Here is an 18,160-nt window from a genome sequence, read left to right on the forward strand (position 1 = left end):
AATGTTTTAATTTTTTTTTTTAAATTAAGTGTTAATTTATTATATAAAACACATTAAGGGGTATTCTTAGTATAAGAAGGGGAGGGAGAGAAATATAAGGGGTGGGCAAAAATTCTAGTCAAGATCTAATAAACAGGGCAGGATGGGGTATTGTTGCTCAAGGTGAGCAACCATGAACGATACAAAACAAAAAATAATAATACACTTGATAAATTAAAGATAATTCAAATACAGAAAGTTGCTATTAGCCAAAATTTATATTTATATTATATCATACATATTTATATCAATCAAATTGAGTACTGAACAGTGCCTCTTAAAAGAGAGGTTACTTTGCAGAGAAATTAAAATTCTGTAATCTTATCAAACTAATGCTTCTGCTTACAGCTCGCTAAGTTCATTTAGTTAAGTTTGAAAAACTTATTGTCTAATACTTCATTATGAAATAAACACAACTTAACTAAATGCCTTAAGATCATTTCAACTCTTTGTACTTTTAACCTATAGTACTAGTACCAATAATATATATAAACTAGATGTATAACTTCGACCCAAAAAGTGAAGCTGCTTTTGCCCTTTTTACAAATGGCAGATTAAATTTGTAAACATATTTAATTTATTGTTCTTAAATGATATATTAAAATATAATTTATATTTTAATATAAATACTATTTATGTAAAAGAGTTATGAAGAAATAAGAATACTTGTAAAATAATAATTTATGATTGTTAAATTTATTTTTGATTAGAAAGGGATTAAAGTTTTGAATAGAAAAGTGAAACGACAGACATTTTGAACCATTTTTATGAATTATAATACTTTTTATTAGGCTCAAAAAAAAAAAACTTTAAGTATTTTAAGCTATTAAAATGTGTTTTTGAATCATCTTTAATTTATTAGGAACTTGCATTTATAACTTTCCATGCATCTGCTTCAGCTTTTGCCCTTTTTAGAAATGGTGGACCATATCTATAAACAAAAAAAGCAGCTTCATTTTTTATCCAATAAAATCACGCAAGTTAGACATCTTGTTTATATAATATATCATTGACTTGAACTGATAGTTTCAACAAGATTTTAAATTATTTTGAATGGAAAGTTCAAAAATATTATTTGTTTAAATTGAATACTAAAATAGTTTAAATGAAAACAAAGAATGAAAAAAAATTTGCAATTACAACAAGGTAGACAGAAAAATAGTTTTAATGTTATAAGATTTGTCACCTTCATCTATCTAAAAATAATTTTCTAATATTCACTTTAAAAATGAGTTAATATGCATTATATTACTTTATAATAATATAAATAACAAAAATATGAATAATAAATAATTTAAACACTATACAAATTAAAGAAAAATTTAATTCAGTTACACCTGCAATTGCGATATAATATCTAAATAAATCAGCAAGTCAAAAGTATAAATTGTGTTCACAGCATGTTTATATTGTTTTACAAGTACACCTTTTTTGAGATTTATATTAGTACTGTTAAAATTTTAACCTCTATTAATAATATTAGTGACCCATTTTTAAACAACGCAATTTTTGAAATTCAATATTACTTCATTTAATAGGACACATTTAGACAAGGTTTTAGCATGACACCATTGTGCATTTAATGCTACATTTATTTACACTATATATATACCAGGGTGTTATAAATTTATTTACACTATATATACCAGGGTGTTAGCCAGCCTAATGGCGCCATGTATACCGTGAAATTCCCAATGGGTTTTTTTTTCTATATTTTCTTATAATCCAATGACCTTGTTTTTTTTTAAATTTTGAAGCAATAGGACATTGTCAACAATTTTGTAGAACAATAACAATCACTATTCCCAATATCACAAAAGCGTGACAAAAAATACATTCCTAGCTAACACAATGTGTATATATATAATTCTATAAATGGTTGTCTTTGACTACAGATGGTAAAAAATGATTATTTTGACAACAAATTACTATTCACTTTTAACTACATTGACATTAGTCTAACGTTTCTGTGTTGTCTAAAAGTCAAAACCATTGAACTAATTGCAAATAAAACATTTTTTAAATCAAAAGTCAATCAGGTTTTTCAAATTAATTTAAAAATACAATGAACTAATTTAAAAATTTGACTTATTTTATACTTGCTAAATATATATATATATATATATATATATATATATATATATATATATATATATATATATATTTCATTTATTTGTTTTATTGACTGATTTATTCAAGGGTTAGTGAAGTGAAGTGTATCTATATATTTTTACATACATAGGGTTGTATATGTATATGTGTATTTGTATGTGCAGCCCTTGGAATCAAGGTCAGGAACTTTAATGCTGTCCTCATTTTTATGTTAATATGGTGAAACCTTTGTGCTAATCTGATGCTGACCATAATCTAACCAGTAATGTATTGCCCACACCTTTGACTCAAAGAGCTGTGTGTATATATGCACTTTTATAATGCAATTTTAAAAATCAAACTTGTGTTGTTATGCAAGCATTTTGGCGACAAGACAGTATATTAAATATAGGTTTATATCCAACATACTCCTTTCATCTCTCAAATTGCAAAGAGCTCATGCAAAAATTTTATAATTTATTAAATACTGCAGTTAGTGCAGAAATTTGGACGGTTAAACTGGTATATTGGTATCAAAATTGGCATGGATACACCACCGCCCATTTATATATTTTATTTATTTTGTTTGGGCGCATAAAGAAAAGTTTAATATTTATCAATATTTAAAGTAAAGTTTAAGAATTTTATATGTGCATCTTTCCTAGCCAGCTTGGGGAGATAAATTGGCATTTTTATTAATTTGCCTTATATTGTTTATAAATGGAAAAAGTTACATATGTTAATCTTATACTCTGAGGTGCCAAATAAACATACCCACCTGTTGGTTAGGCACCACAAATGTTTAATGTTAGCTCTAAGCCCACTGGATTTTATTACAATTATTTTATTGCTTGATTGGAAGTTCTTTTAAATTCATAATAATTAACAGTAAAAAAAACTTCAAATTTAGCAAAAAATTTTGAATGTTCAGGATTTTTAACTCCAAATAAAAAGGCAGGGCATTTGATGGCACCTTATAGTAAATAACAAAGATTGAAAACAATGATTTCCTTTTTTTAAATTTATAAATATTTTTTTTTAAATGTATTTAACTTGCTGTGTGTGACTATGGTTATAGCAAAGCACAATAAATATTAGAATGACATATAATAACAAAAAATATCAATACCTGCATAGAGAAATTATAATATAGTATATTATGTTTGTTTTAAACTTTAGTATTATAGTATATTTATGTGTTTAGAATAGAATATTTATGCAAATAATAATTTTTAGAAATACTTTCTTTTAATGAAGATTTTGAGCAAAACTCTTTTGTGATTTATAATACCCGATACCAGGAAAAAAAATTTAATTGACATAATAAATACTTAACTTTTATTTGTGGCATTTTGAATATTTATTTGCCAAAAGGTTGTAGAATTAAAAAACCAAAAGTTAATAATAAATCATAAACCCAACTGAACTAAATTTTTTTTATTTTAGTATGAAGAAATAGTTTTAAAATAATAACTTGATAGTAATATAGAGTAATAAATATATTTATATAGGAAAAAAAGTAGATGACACGGGTAAGGAAGCATGAAACAAATAAGACACGTGAGATCTAAAAATAAAGACACATTACCAGGGATACGGAGCGCCAAAAGGACTCCGACTTAACATCTTTACTTTTTCTGAGCCTGTAGTGTCCAGAAGCTCTAAACATGTTTGTTGCTGCCATTATACCTAAGGACTCCGTGCTCAAAAAACATTTGTTCATCTAAACTAAAAGTCTTTATTTTTTTCCTATTAGTAGCCCATAAACTTATTTATATATTTAGAGCTCCTGGATACCAAAAACTAGGATAAAGTAATCTTTTTGTTGTAAATGCAAAGCATTTTAGTGAAGCTGCACCAAGCAGTGAACGCCTTAGGGATGAATAATAAGTTAAAAAGAGTTTAGCAGAGTGAGATAAAAGTACAAAAGGACAGATGTCCAGTGGAAAATATAGAGCCTTAAATAGAAAAATACTAAAAAACTGATAAGTAAAATGTTGTAAAAATAATAATATTTAAAAATAGTCGAGATACATAAGAGCCATTTACTGTTGTTCTACTAAATTGTCGTTAGTGTTCAGCGTAAGTGTGATGTGTAGACAGTATCAGTGATGGAGCAGAATTATTCGTTTTATAATTAGTTATCACGTGGTCTGTATTATTATGGTGGCAAACATATATTATCGACATTAGTGTCATAAATATCTCGAGTACAGCATGGATTCGCGCCTTGTGGTACAGTATGAACACAAGAAGACCTCTAACTTTCGCCCAAGATCGGCATCCCAAAAGAAGTTACACTCTGGGTCTACACCAGGGTATCTTGTCAAGCTATCCCATTGTGTTATTTCAAAAGGACTATTCTCAGAGTATCCCGCCAGGACGATTGCCACAGACTTCTAAATTGACACTGGGACCAGAGGACACTTAGTGGGGCTCAGTACAACTTGCATACAATTGTAAGTCACTTTTATGACACGAGTGTCGATAAGTGCAGTGCTCTGTTGCAGTATAACGAGGGTCAGTTAGAGTTATACTTATTTATACTTATATACATAAACTTATTTATACTTATATACATAAACTTATTTATATTTTTAGAGCTCCTGGATACCAAAAACTAGGATAAAGTAATCTTTTTGTGACTTTCAAATCCGGACACCTTTTTGTGACTTTGCATCCCAGCGCATTACAAAACATATTACAACATCTAAATAAATTTTTAAAATAATAACCATTTTTTTAATACAGAAATAACATAATGAATTATTTAATACATCTTTCTTGATCATACAAAACTTAATTTTTAAACAAATAAAACCAGATTGGAAATTTACTTTTGTTAATCAAATATGAAATAGATTTTAACAAGGTATATTAAAAAACAGTAATAAAAAATAAACCCTAATATAGAAAGCTCAGCAATATGTAAAATATTTTTACAATGTAAAATAATTTGTAAAATGTAAAATGATGTGTATTATTATAATATAATAAATAATTTGTAAAATTTAAAATAATGTATATCCCTTTTACATTCCTATACCATTCATCTAGCTATATCCAAATTTAACAGACATTTTTAGAACTATAGGAAAATCACTATCTTTGTTCCATTAAAATCAAATTTACTATTTTGTTTGTTTTTACTAACTCTGACAGGTTACATTTTAAACTTAAATTTGTTTTCTAAACAAGCTTCATTTATTAGGGTATGAATGTACTTTCAGAAAAGATTAAAATAAATGAACTATGTAATCATATGGTGCAAACAAACTGCATACACAGTCCATGTTTTCAATATCAAGTTTGTAGTAATTATCTTTATCAAGGAGGTAACATGGTTTTTTTTATTTGTCACATTCTCATTTAACTTTTTTTTATTTAACAAAGCCATTGATTTATGGCTTTGTTAGAACAATACCTATCGGACTAGCTTGTTGATGTTTAAATATGCAATTATACACCTTCCTTCGCTTTTTGGCCAACTGAAAACACATAAGAAAAATAACACATAATTTAACTATAAGATGTGCTGCTTCATTTAGTTAACTCGGTAGTGATGTCTATTATATGTATGTCTATATAATATGTATGTCTATATAATATGTATGTCTCTCTCTCTCTCTCTCTCTCTCTCTCTCTCTCTCTCTCTCTCTCTCTCTCTCTCTCTCTCTCTCTCTCTCTCTATATATATATATAAATACATACACACACTCATTTCAAAAATATATTCTGCTCACATAAATATAGACATTTTTCAGACCAAAAAAATAAATAAATTTAAACCTCGTTTCTATGTTTTCTGGCTACCCCTTTGTATTAAACTTATTATGCCAACCTCTAACAGTTTGAGGTCGGCAATTTATTACAGACCTCATTTTTCTTAATTCTGAGGGTTGCATATATATATCCTTATATATATATATATATATATATATATATATATATATATATATATATATATATATATATATATATATATATATATATATATATATATATATATTTAAAATAAAAAAAAAAATAAAAAAATTTTATATTAAGTTGAATGACAATAAAAAAAGTTAATGTTTGCAAAAGTAATGTTTAGAACATTATTTGGAATTTATAATTACGGTAATAGTAGGATTTCAAAAATAGAGTAATTACTCAAATCAAATCAAATAAACAATACACCATGCACAACTAAATTTTCAATAATTTAAAACAAAAATACTAACCTCATAACCACATTCTTTTTAAATGCCAAAACAGACAACTAATCAAGTATTTCTTTTTTGTACATTTTAAATCCCAACAAGCTTTCTATAATCACTAGCTTTTATATTTGTCCAAATCATTCTAGAAAACTTGCACCAGATGATTTCATATTATTTTAATGACAGCATTGTCAATAAAAAGATAACTTGACATTTAAAGTTTATCTTTAAATAAAACTTTATCAATACAATTATAAATTTCCAAGTTGCCTTAAAAGTAAATAGTGAAAGAAAAACTTAACTAAACATTAAAAATGAACCGTCTTGCCTTGGTACTTTTCCGTTGAATACCAATACCACATAATCAGCTCATGCGATTAATTGATGGCTGAATGTTGGCAGTATATGGCGGATCAGTTAGGTAACAACATTGCTGCCTTGTATCAACTGCAAGAATAAATTAAAATAACTTAAATTACTGTGATAAATTAATTTTATTACTAAAATGTCATATCAGATCTGACATTAAAACAACACCTGGGAAACTGATCAAAGAGTTCTTAAAATTACAAAACAATATAAATAATAATATTTAATGACATTTAAACTCAATCCTCAATAAATACATTTGAACTGAGGTTAGATATGAATTGATATAAATATACATGTAAGTATATAAATTTAAAAACAATTTAGTTTCATCTGCACATGATTATAATAATGCAAGTGCAATTATACTTAACTATATAAGTAACTTTAGTTAAGCTGCTTAACTAATAAGTTAATATCAATTTTAAAAATTTAACATTTAAAATAAGTCATAAACATAAAAAAAAGCTTATGCAATGATGAAACAGGAGATTTTAATGACTAGCATTTTGGTTTTTGAAATGACTATTCAACCTTATTTGCACAAATTTGAATAATTAAATTATTGCTATTTTTATATTTTAAAATCACTCCACAAAGGCTGCAGAGTTTTTGCACTATATTTTGTAAAAGCTAGTCATTATACTTTTTTTATTATTAGTTGCTTGTTTTTTTTTTAACTTTATTTGCAATATTCACTCTCAAATTTTAACTCCAAACATAAATATCATTAAACAAAGTGAGTGTGCAGAGAAACAAGTTTAGCGCCGAATAGAATCTTTTGCTAGTGAGCTGCATGTTCTACCACTCCTCAACCACAACATCACCCTTTAAAAAGTTTTTAATGCAGTAAATAATACTATTAACCATTTAACTTAGGTTTGTGCATAAGACTTAGTTTAATATTTTCCACATTGTATTCATCATTGGAAATTTTTTTCCATTTTCAAATAGTGTATAATCTGCACTTTGGTACATCTCTATCAAAGGTGAACACAAAACTTTGTTAGTTTTTTAAATTTATTTTTTTTAATTTTGAGAGTTGTATTTACTTATATAAAAATAAATTAAACTATATTGTCTAGAAATAACCAATATACTTTTAAAACAGATTCACTAACACTACTAAAAGTATAACCCATAGAATTTAATTCTAATTTTTAAAAAATTTTCTTTTTATTAATTATTCAGTTATTTTAATTTGTTATTACCTGAATATTTACTTATTTAACAATATTTAGTAAATTTCCCTTGTTTGTAATTTAATGCGATCAAATATTTTTTTAATATCTTTTTCAATAATTTATCAATAATAGTAAATTTTTAAAAAATATTATCTTAAAATTCAGTTAACACCATAAAAAAGTGTTAGCTAATAAACCTCACATTGGGAAAAAGTTGGTTATGATATTTAGTGAAAGTACAATAATTAAAATACATAACTCAAGACTTACCAACTACTCACTGACAATAATCACCCTAATCATATTTTAAAAATCCGGAAAACATTTTGTAAAGTAGAATTTGGAATATATTTTCTTTATATTTGATTTAATTTAGTTTCAAGCTAATGGTTTTTTCAAATTTTTTTGAAACTTTAATTTTTTGTATGGTAACGACTGAAAATTTTAATAAACAAGTTTAATGGAAAAATATACTTAAATTTGTATTTAATGGAAATCTGGAAAGACTGAAACTGTGAAAGAAATATCTGAAATATTTTGAAATCCAGAAAATTTTTCTGGATTTCAAAATATCTGAAATATTTTGAAATCCAGAAAAATCTCGTTGCAGGGACGAGAAATATATAAACATATATATATATTTCTCGTCCCTGCAACGAGAAATATATATATATGTATATATATATATATATATATATATATATATATATATATATATATATATATATATATATATATTAAAAGATGATATCAAAGGAAAGAAAAACTGATCAGGTTTGTGATTTGTGCTTTCATTATCATGATTTAATTAGAATAATATTCAAGAAAGAAAAACAACCTCTTCTTAATACCCTAAAAGATTGATATAGAATTCACTCAAATATACCTCAAGACACAGATCATTAAATGAGGGTTAATATGAAACAAAAGTTTATCTAAAAAAGTTACCTTACCCTGCCAAATACCGATATACTTGAGGATTGATTTAAAGCATTTTTTTTTAACACTAAAAACTTGCAAGAAAGGTATTAGCAACTCCTGCAGCATCTTCTTCATCTGAGTATTTTCTAGTACTAGAAACATTGTTAACAAAAAGACTGAACTCAGAATTGGCAATATTGAGATGCTAGGATACCATAAGGTACATTTAACAAAATTTGGATGGCAACCGAATTTTAGTATAAACTATTTAGAATAATTGGTATTAAATAATTCGTATACAGTTATTCAACATATACTGCATATAATACAGCGAACAAAAATAAAAAATTGAAGGTAAGCAGGTGAAAATAAAAAAAGTTGAAAAAAAGTCAATTTGACCGGGTATCATAGAATTAACTGTCAATTATTTATAACCGGTCAAAAAATTTTCTTAGTGTTTCTAATTTTTGCTTCATAACACCCATAAATGTTTTTACTATTTGACCACGGCTATAAACTTTTAAAAAACACGCTGAATAAAAATAATTCTGAATTATACATTAGAATTAAATAACATCAAAACTTTTACTTTAATAGTGTCTTTAGATTAGCGAAACACTATTAAATCAAGTATCAATGAAAGTTGCTATCAAGTTGCAGGTATCAATCATAAGTACATACATTTTTTATAACAAATTATTAAAAAAAAAAGAGTTTATTTTAAGTTTATAAATGATGACTTTTCAAAACAACTATGGTCTCTTTAATGAACTTTATAGAAGAATCCTTTAAAAGTTGATACACTAAAAACAGTAAATTTTGTTGAAAAATTACACAAACAAAATAACTAATGTTTTAAAGTCATAAGAATTTCCACACATTTTTTTTGTATTCCACGTTTTGTATTCCATTGAAATGACTTTAAACTTAGTAACAAACTATTGCTAATGAATTTTTATATAAAGAATTTCTTTATAAAAATATCTATGTGTTAGTTATGATAAATGTTAATTTAAAAGAAAAAAAAAAAATTCTATCAATTTTTTTTTAAATTTTAAATTGTTTTTACAACATTAAATTGTCTCTTTAATGAATTTTTTTGATGTTTTAAAATATGTAATAAATTTAAATTTTATTATTCCAAACAAAATTTAAAATTTGATTTTAAATTATCTTAGCATTTTGTTTTTTTTAATAGCTGATTTGTACCCCCATACACACCAAATCCAAACTTGTTAAAACTGTTAAAACTTGTTTTATTGTCAGTGTGAATAGGGGTATTATATTTTAATTTGTTGTATTTTAGTTATAGTCAAGTTCTTTTTATTTTACTTTCCTTAAGATTTACACTTTTTTTTAAAGGTTTTTTAAAAAGTTTTTTCTTTGTCAGTCTGGATATGTTTTTTAGTTTATTTTTGAAATATTCATATTTTAAAACATCAACAGTCATTTAAAACATCAACAAGTCATCAAACAAATTATTATTTGTGAGGTCATATAATGGGGTGCAATCGCACGCATTCTTGACTAAGGCTGCATATATAAATATATATACACACAACTATAAATGTGTGTTTAGATAAGCAGTGAGACATCATATCAAAACAGCCAGCTGCTTCAGCACACACATCGACTCTCTTACAGCCAACTACCTTTAACGAGTACCACTACATTAACAGAGGACTTGGGGGATGGGGGAGGAATCTTTTCTTTCATTATTCTTTGCTTTTTTCTCTCTTCATTTTCTGAAAAAGCTGTATGCTAAGCATGTAAGCTAAAGGTAAAGCTGTAAAGATAAGCAAAGCAAAGCTGTAAAGATAAGCATGTAAAGCTGTAAGATAAGCAAAACTAGTAGGAAATTGCTGATATATACACAAGTGTTGAATTAAACGATAGAAAAATTTAATCTCTGGAAAAAAAATCTGGACTTCAAAATTTTAGTTTATGCAAAACCTTATACTTTGTTTACATGGGAGGAGTTAACTTAAATTTGTTAAGATAAAATTTTAAAAAACAAAACAAAAAACTTATAACTACAAAAGTAATAAAACTAGTCTCTAACTGCGTTATAAAAGTAATGACACTATAATAGTGTTATTACTTTTATAATGTACTTATTACTTTAATAGTTCATTGTTCAAAAAAAAAAAAGTAATCCCAAATTTTAATTGATGTAAAAATAAATCTAGAAAAAATAGAATGGCTATTTACTAAAGAATGATATACCATAAAAGTATTTCTAAAATTGTATTATACCTCAACGATTGATCTATCGCATAAATTTCTTATTTTTAAATTAAACCTTGTATTTACAAAATTTACCAAGGGGTTTGGCTAAAAGACATTAGTCTTCTTTTTGCCCTTGCTACTAATATATCTTGTTAGAAACTTAGGGAATGTATATACTAACATGGCTTAAAAAATATATACATATATATATATATATTTAAATAATATTAAAAACTTCAGGAACTTTTATATAGTTTAGCATTACCTGTTTATAAAAGTATTCGTAAAAGTTCCTGAAGTTTTTAATATTATTTAAATATCCATTCTATCTTTTCTAGATTTTTATTTCAATTAAAATTTGGGGTTACTTGTTGAAATTGTTTTTTATTTATAATACCTTGATTAAACATTGTTTGAACTAAATAATGTGAAAATAAGGTACACAGTTTTGCATTAACTATAATTTTGAAGACCAGATATTTTTCAAGACATTGATCACTTATAGCAATATAATTTTAAATTCCTAACAGTGAATAACTCAGAGTTTATTTGGGGATGCTGATTTTTTTCTGGTAAGGTCAGGTGTGTGTGTTGAAGTTTTTGAGCTCCCCCCCCGCTCCCCTATGATTGATTTTGACAATGATTTTTAATGATCATTTTAATCACTTGTTTTTATCTTGAGTTTTATTCTAGGATAAAGAGTTGATTTAAAGGTGTTTTTTTAAATTCATGAATTTACCAGCGGACGATGTTATTTTAGTTACTATAAGAAAACTATTTTACTTAAGACTTTAATAAACGCTTTTGTTGCAAATACCACGCTATTAGTAAATAATTTTTGAAAACTATTTAAAGTATTTAAACATTAACTATATTTTAGTAAATTTAATTTTAGTAGTTAATGTTTTAAATAATTAGCAATTAAATGTTTAAATACTTAAATAATTTTTAATCAGTATTTACATTGCATAATATATAAAAATCTATTAAATCACGAAATGTTTGTAAAATTAACAAAATAGTTTAGCGTCTTGTATTCGAATAACTATTCAAATAAAAACATAAGCATTTAATAAATGTATTTACAACTATTTTAATTTTAAAATTTTGATTTTAACATTTAACTTTTACTAATGGTTAAAAGTTTTTAATATGATTTTAAGGCGCCTTTTAAATTTAAAAAAATTAAAGAAGAGACAATTATAGCAAACATAATTTTAAAAATGTTATGTTTTTTTAATCATTAAGTATAATTAAAATAATTACGTTTAAAAAATGAGTTACACTTACTATGGGTTATTTTAAATTGATCTTAATAAAACTTCTATCAAGTTATTGTAATTGTTATTTTTATTATTTCAAAAGTCAAAAAGAATATAGAAAAGAAACAAAATATTCTGAAACAGTTTACATTTTTTTGTTTTCCTCACGCAAACTAAATAGCAACCTAAGGTCAAAAGTTCATTCATTCAAAAATTAAATATGCACAATAGTTATTAAGACTGAAATTTTTTAGTTCTGTTTATTTATTATCAAAAGCAGTTGACTCTCAATAGCCAAAAAAAACAAAAGCTAACTTTACTCTGAAGGGATTTTTTTAAATTATTCTATCTTTCAAAAAAAAAACTTTCAAATTTTTATACATTTTCCATTGTTATAAAATTTTGCAACAGGTTTTTTAAATTAAGTTTTATAATGACATTCTTTTTTTTTTAAAACTAACATTCAGTTAGTAACCAAAGGACAGTTACATCACGTAATTACATAAAAAAGCAATTTCATTTAATCTATTTTATTGTCCTGAAGAAAAACTAGGTAGCTAAAATAAACTGAAAATTACTTATATACAACTACATTTTAAAACCAAAATTTTTTTTAATTTTAATAATAAACCAAAAGAAAAATTAAAAAATAAAAATAATTTTTAGGTGCCCATACCACTCCAGCGGTACTAAAACAGATCTGGGTTCGTACCTGCCTAAGCATTTAAGTTAAATGCTTGTAATTTTTTAACTTGCTCTATATTATACACCAAACCAAAAGAACTTTAAATCTATATCTTGGTGCTCTACTATATAACCTGTATGTTCCACCATTGTCAAAAGCAATTCAAGTTTTTTTATTGAATGTAAAAACAAGATCCATAAAAAGTAAAACACAGGCATCAAAACTAAAGAGCATTTTATTTTAAAACTATAAAAACAACTTTAGTTAGTTTTGTTAGCACACAATTTAAATTGAGCTATTTTAGTGAGAAAACAAAATTTAAAACATAACACTTTTATTCGAGAAATAATATCTAATTAAAATTCATTTTTCTGCATTAAAAATAAGCTTTAAATTTTAAGAAATTGACGACGAGCATAGGTTACTCACATCCAGGCATACCTTTCATCTAGCAAAAATACTGTAATATACCACAAAGTTCTTTGATACATTTTAGTTTTCAAAACTTAACTTCTGAATATCTGGAGCCACCACGTTGGCAACTTTTAAATGAAAAGTTATTGCAATTCAGCAAACAATTATAACTAATTATGAAAAATTTAACAATGTTTGTAAGATTTTCAGGCCTCAATTAATTGACTGTTAAAAAAAAAAAAAACTCACTTTTTTAATTTTCTTTGCCTAATATGATAGCAAACATTTATTATATCTCTAATTCTCCTAGGAGCTTCTTCTATCTTTGCTGCTAAGTATACAGCAGCCATTGTGGTGACCTAAAATAATTTATTATAACATCTGATTAAATGAAAAACTATTTTTACTTCACAATACAAAACTGGTTACTTACATCTATTTCATGTTTTATAAGAGATTTGGAATAATAGAATCGTTGCAAAATAACTTGTCCTGTTGCCATAGCAACCTAAATTATTCAATATAAACAATGAGTAAATTTTAAAATTAAATTCTTAAGGTTACTTGAAAATAAGATCAAATAAAATTTAGCACATATCTAGAAAACTCAAAGATAAGAAAATCAAAACTACAAGCCTTGTTTTAAATAAAAATGCTAAACACTTTAGCTTAACGTGAATTTAACATCAAAAAATTCTCATTTCTTATTTTTTAAAGAACATTAAGTTAAACTACTGCAATATAAATTACCTCAAAATGAGTTCAATTCAAAAACTCTTTTATACAATTATATTATAGAATGTTGTATTTTTTATAAATATTAAATAAGTAAATTAAATATTACTTTTTTTTTAAATATTTAATATAAACTGATTTGTTTCTATTCTCAAATTTTTTACCAATGGATGAAAATATTAAACTTTTTATATTTCTTAAATTTGTAATTGCGGCTCTGAAATGTAATAAATTAACTAATGAATTTGTCTATTAAAAAAATAGCAAGTAAAAAATAAAAAATATAACTTGTTACAAAAATAAAAACTATTTAATTACATTGACAGGAATTTTGTAGAGAAAGCAAAATTTATCTTAGATTTTTCAAGCATCACATATTAAAAATATATATTACTGCGCTCTCGCTTGCATTATAAAAGTTTAGCTTTTTTAAAAGTATACATTAAAAAAAGTTTTAGAACATGTTTACAAGGAATTTAAATTTTTTAGCTGAAAAAATAAACAAAAAGTAAAAAAAAAATAAGGAAATTTTTCTGAGAATTAAGTAAAACTTTATTATTATGCAATATTTAGTAATATTTTTAAATAAAATTAAAATAAATTAAACTTTCTTTGTTTTTAATTTTATCTGACTGTATTTTTTTATGTTAACTTACTTTAGGGTACAAAAATTGTGGTTACAACCCTTTTTTACCTCCATAACATGAAAAGTGCTGCAAGAAAACTCCACTTTTTACGGAGCACTTTGCTTTGTACTTTCTTTTTACAAAACACCTTTTGAAAAAAAACAACAACAACAAAAAACATTTTATAAGAAACTAGTACTACAAGCCTAAAATATTTAAGGGCTCCCCAAGTGCCAAGACAATTTGTGTTCATATCATAGATAAACATTTGAAAACAAGTTAAAAGTTAATTAAACTTTACAAAACAAATTATTGAATGAGATATTAACAAAAGCTTACACATCCGGTTGAGAGCTTAATTTTATGCTCTCAAATATGCATAGTTTTTTCTGTTAAAAAAATATCTGGTTTTAATGTTTTCGCTCACCGAGTTTATTAAATTCAAACTTTAAAATACACAAGAATATTTTTCTTAGATTATAAGTAATCAATTCTTTTTATATACAACACTAAGTACAACATAATCCAATGGTTAAATTTTGAAAAATTTAAAAAACTTTACTTTCTTAATAAATCGAGGAAACTATTTTAAAAATGAACTTATGCATATTATTAACTTATGTTTATAATAATTTATATTTTTAATTGAAGAAATTGTTTTCAAAATGATCTAATATATATTTTTCAGATATATGTAAAATTGATATTAAAATTTTGAATCTATTGATCTTGTTTAATTCTACCTTATATTTTCTGAAAAAAGTGACTCACTGATTTTTACTATTGAACCTGGCCCTCCTAATTGCACACGGCTATCAAGGAAATAAGTAACTGCAAAGTCTCTACAATTGATTCCAATCAACCACATTTTATTGCTTCCAAATTCCGAATCCTTTTAAATGTCTCCTACTGAAGACCTTATTCTACTTTTTAAGCCCTTCCTTTGATACCAAGTTTTATGAACTTTGATTCGAAAATTCACAAAGTTATGACACTTTTTTTTTTTTAAACATCTTCGCTTCCAACAAGGCTGCAAGCAGCCACTAATTAAAGCTGGAAGTTACTGAAAGAGAAATGATGAAGATTGTAGAGCAAGATAACGATTGACGGACGACTTAAAAGATTGCAAATTATATGAACCAGGAAAGCAAATAGAAGGAAGCGAATTCCAAAGAACTGATGTTCGAGGAAAAAAACTAGACAAATAAGCGTTTTTGGAGCACTTAGGAACAGTCACAGAAAAATGATGACACTTAACCGAATGACGAGTAACACAAGAGTGAATTCTAGTAGACGGCACAAGAGACGCTAGCTCTTTAGAGCAGTGCCCGTTATAGTATTTGTAGAAAAGAGAAGCAACATTACGACGATGTGATAATGGTTGAAGGTTGGCTGCAAGAGCAGGTCCAACTATGTTTACAATGTGTTTTTGCACCTTGTTTAAAAGATAAAGGGCATCATTATGAGAAATTAAATGTTTGTTAATTAAAGATTCAAAAACCTTGCTTATGATAGGAAGAAGACTTATGGGACGGTAAATAGACGAATCAGATCACTCTCCAGAATTTTTTAAAATAGGGATAACAGATGCCGCTTTCCAACAGGCTGGAAAACAAGACTCTGATAAGCACTTGTTGAATAGTTTTGAGAGTATAGATGACAGCTCCGGAGAACACTTCTGCAAGACAATAACAGGTATGTTGTCTGGGCCACAAGCTGTAGAAGAGTCTTGGCAGGAAATCACATTAGATACAGATGCTAGAGTGATATGAATGTCAAGCAATGGATGAACCTGTTTGTTGGCAATATCAGGTAGAACGCAACTAGAGGAATCAAGAGATGATATTGATGAAAAGTTTTTAGCAAACAATTCGGCTTTGTCTTTAGGTGAGGTGACAAAGTCTGAACCATACAAGAGAGGTGGAATTATAGATTTGCCCTTATTATTGATATTATTGAAGATTCTCCAGAAGCCACAAGAGCCTAATTTTTGAGATGAGATACGAGATTTCGTGACCTGAGAATAGCGGACTTTGGCGTTAGACAAAATCTTTTTACAATGGTTTCTAGCAGTAATAAACAGACATCTGTTTTCTGGAGAACTGTTTTGCTGATAAATATGGAAGTAACGGTTTCGATTGGCAATCGCAGCAGCACAGTGTAAGGAAAACCATGGAGGAGAGTGAGGCTTGACCTGGAATCGTCGAGAGCGAATAAAAGATTCCATGCCAGCCTGAACCCACGAAGTTATGTAAGAAGCACGTTTGTCGACAGGAAGACGAAAGAAATCTACCCATGGGCCATCACGAAAAAAATCACGGAAAGAATCCTGTGATTTTCTTCGTGATGGCCCTTTGGAGTGCTCTTGCCAGGAGGCCATTTTTTATATACTTTTTTAAAAATTAGGAATAAGTGAAATAATAACGGAAAAAGATTGCTGCCACATACCAAACCCTTAGTTGATGTAGCAGCAGGCTATAAGATAATTGATGTAGCAACACTCCCTTGTAGTAGCTGGCTATTAGATAGTTGATGTAGCAGCACTCCCTCGTAGAAGCAGGCTATAAGATAGTTGATGTATGTACTGAAGCCAATAAATTTAAAAATCACCACTTTGAGCAAGTCTCCACACAAGAGCACAACAAGTGAAAAATCAAAACTATTTTAGGCCGCTTAACTGTAGAATTACCTAAAATACTATAACTTTTTGTAGAATTGTTCTATTTTAATAATTTTTCACCTGTCAAATACTGTAATGAAGCTCTTTCTAATGATATATAACAATCTAGTATTTCATAATTTTAAAAATTTAATGTCACATATACAGTGTATAAATTGTTATAAAAAAATTGCTTTTTTATTATAGCAATAGATTCACACTATTGTATTTATACAAAAATGTTATACAGGTTACAAACTACTATAGCTAGTAATTAAAATAATATATAGTAATACATAATAAGACAGTTTGAATCTTGATACCAAAAATGGTGTTAAATTATAAAATAAAAATAGCTAAAAAAATTTATAAAAAAAACCTGTGGCAATTTAAGCAATAAACCAGCTATTTGTATCATTTCACATCCTAACATTCGCAACTCGGTTTCTGTATCACGGTCAAGACCATCTTTCATTGAAGGAGTAACATCAATCTTTTCTGAAGGAAGTATGCAATTTTCTAGTGATATTACAATATCATCATAGTCGTATTCTTTTGGCGGAGGTTTCTTATCAGCTACAGCCATTATTTTTGTTCTTCTAAAGAAATTAATTGCGATAAATTAAAATTTTGGTGAAAGAACTCACCCTAAACATCCATTAAAAGTTCGTATCAATGGCAAAGATATTTTCGCGTCGGAAGTTTAATCATCCATAATGCATTGCAAACTAGGATCATGTTGGC

At 26.4% G+C, this 18,160-nt stretch overlaps 1 protein-coding gene across 1 annotated transcript in view; it reads right to left on the reverse strand.

Annotated features, from left to right (window-relative positions):
• LOC100205052 (cyclin-L1) overlaps positions 1 to 18,116 on the reverse strand; it is a 30,292-nt gene extending 12,176 nt beyond the window's left edge. The window contains exons 1-3 of the mRNA XM_065799258.1: positions 17,796 to 18,116; positions 13,830 to 13,904; positions 13,646 to 13,755 (exon numbers count right to left, since the gene is read on the reverse strand). Coding sequence (XP_065655330.1) covers positions 13,646 to 13,755; positions 13,830 to 13,904; positions 17,796 to 18,002 — 392 coding nt within the window. The 5' untranslated portion in view covers positions 18,003 to 18,116. The remainder of the gene's footprint in view (positions 1 to 13,645; positions 13,756 to 13,829; positions 13,905 to 17,795) is intronic.
• Positions 18,117 to 18,160: the final 44 nt, after the last annotated feature.

Source organism: Hydra vulgaris, chromosome 06, assembly GCF_038396675.1.
Source record: "Hydra vulgaris chromosome 06, alternate assembly HydraT2T_AEP".
NCBI lineage: Eukaryota > Metazoa > Cnidaria > Hydrozoa > Anthoathecata > Hydridae > Hydra > Hydra vulgaris.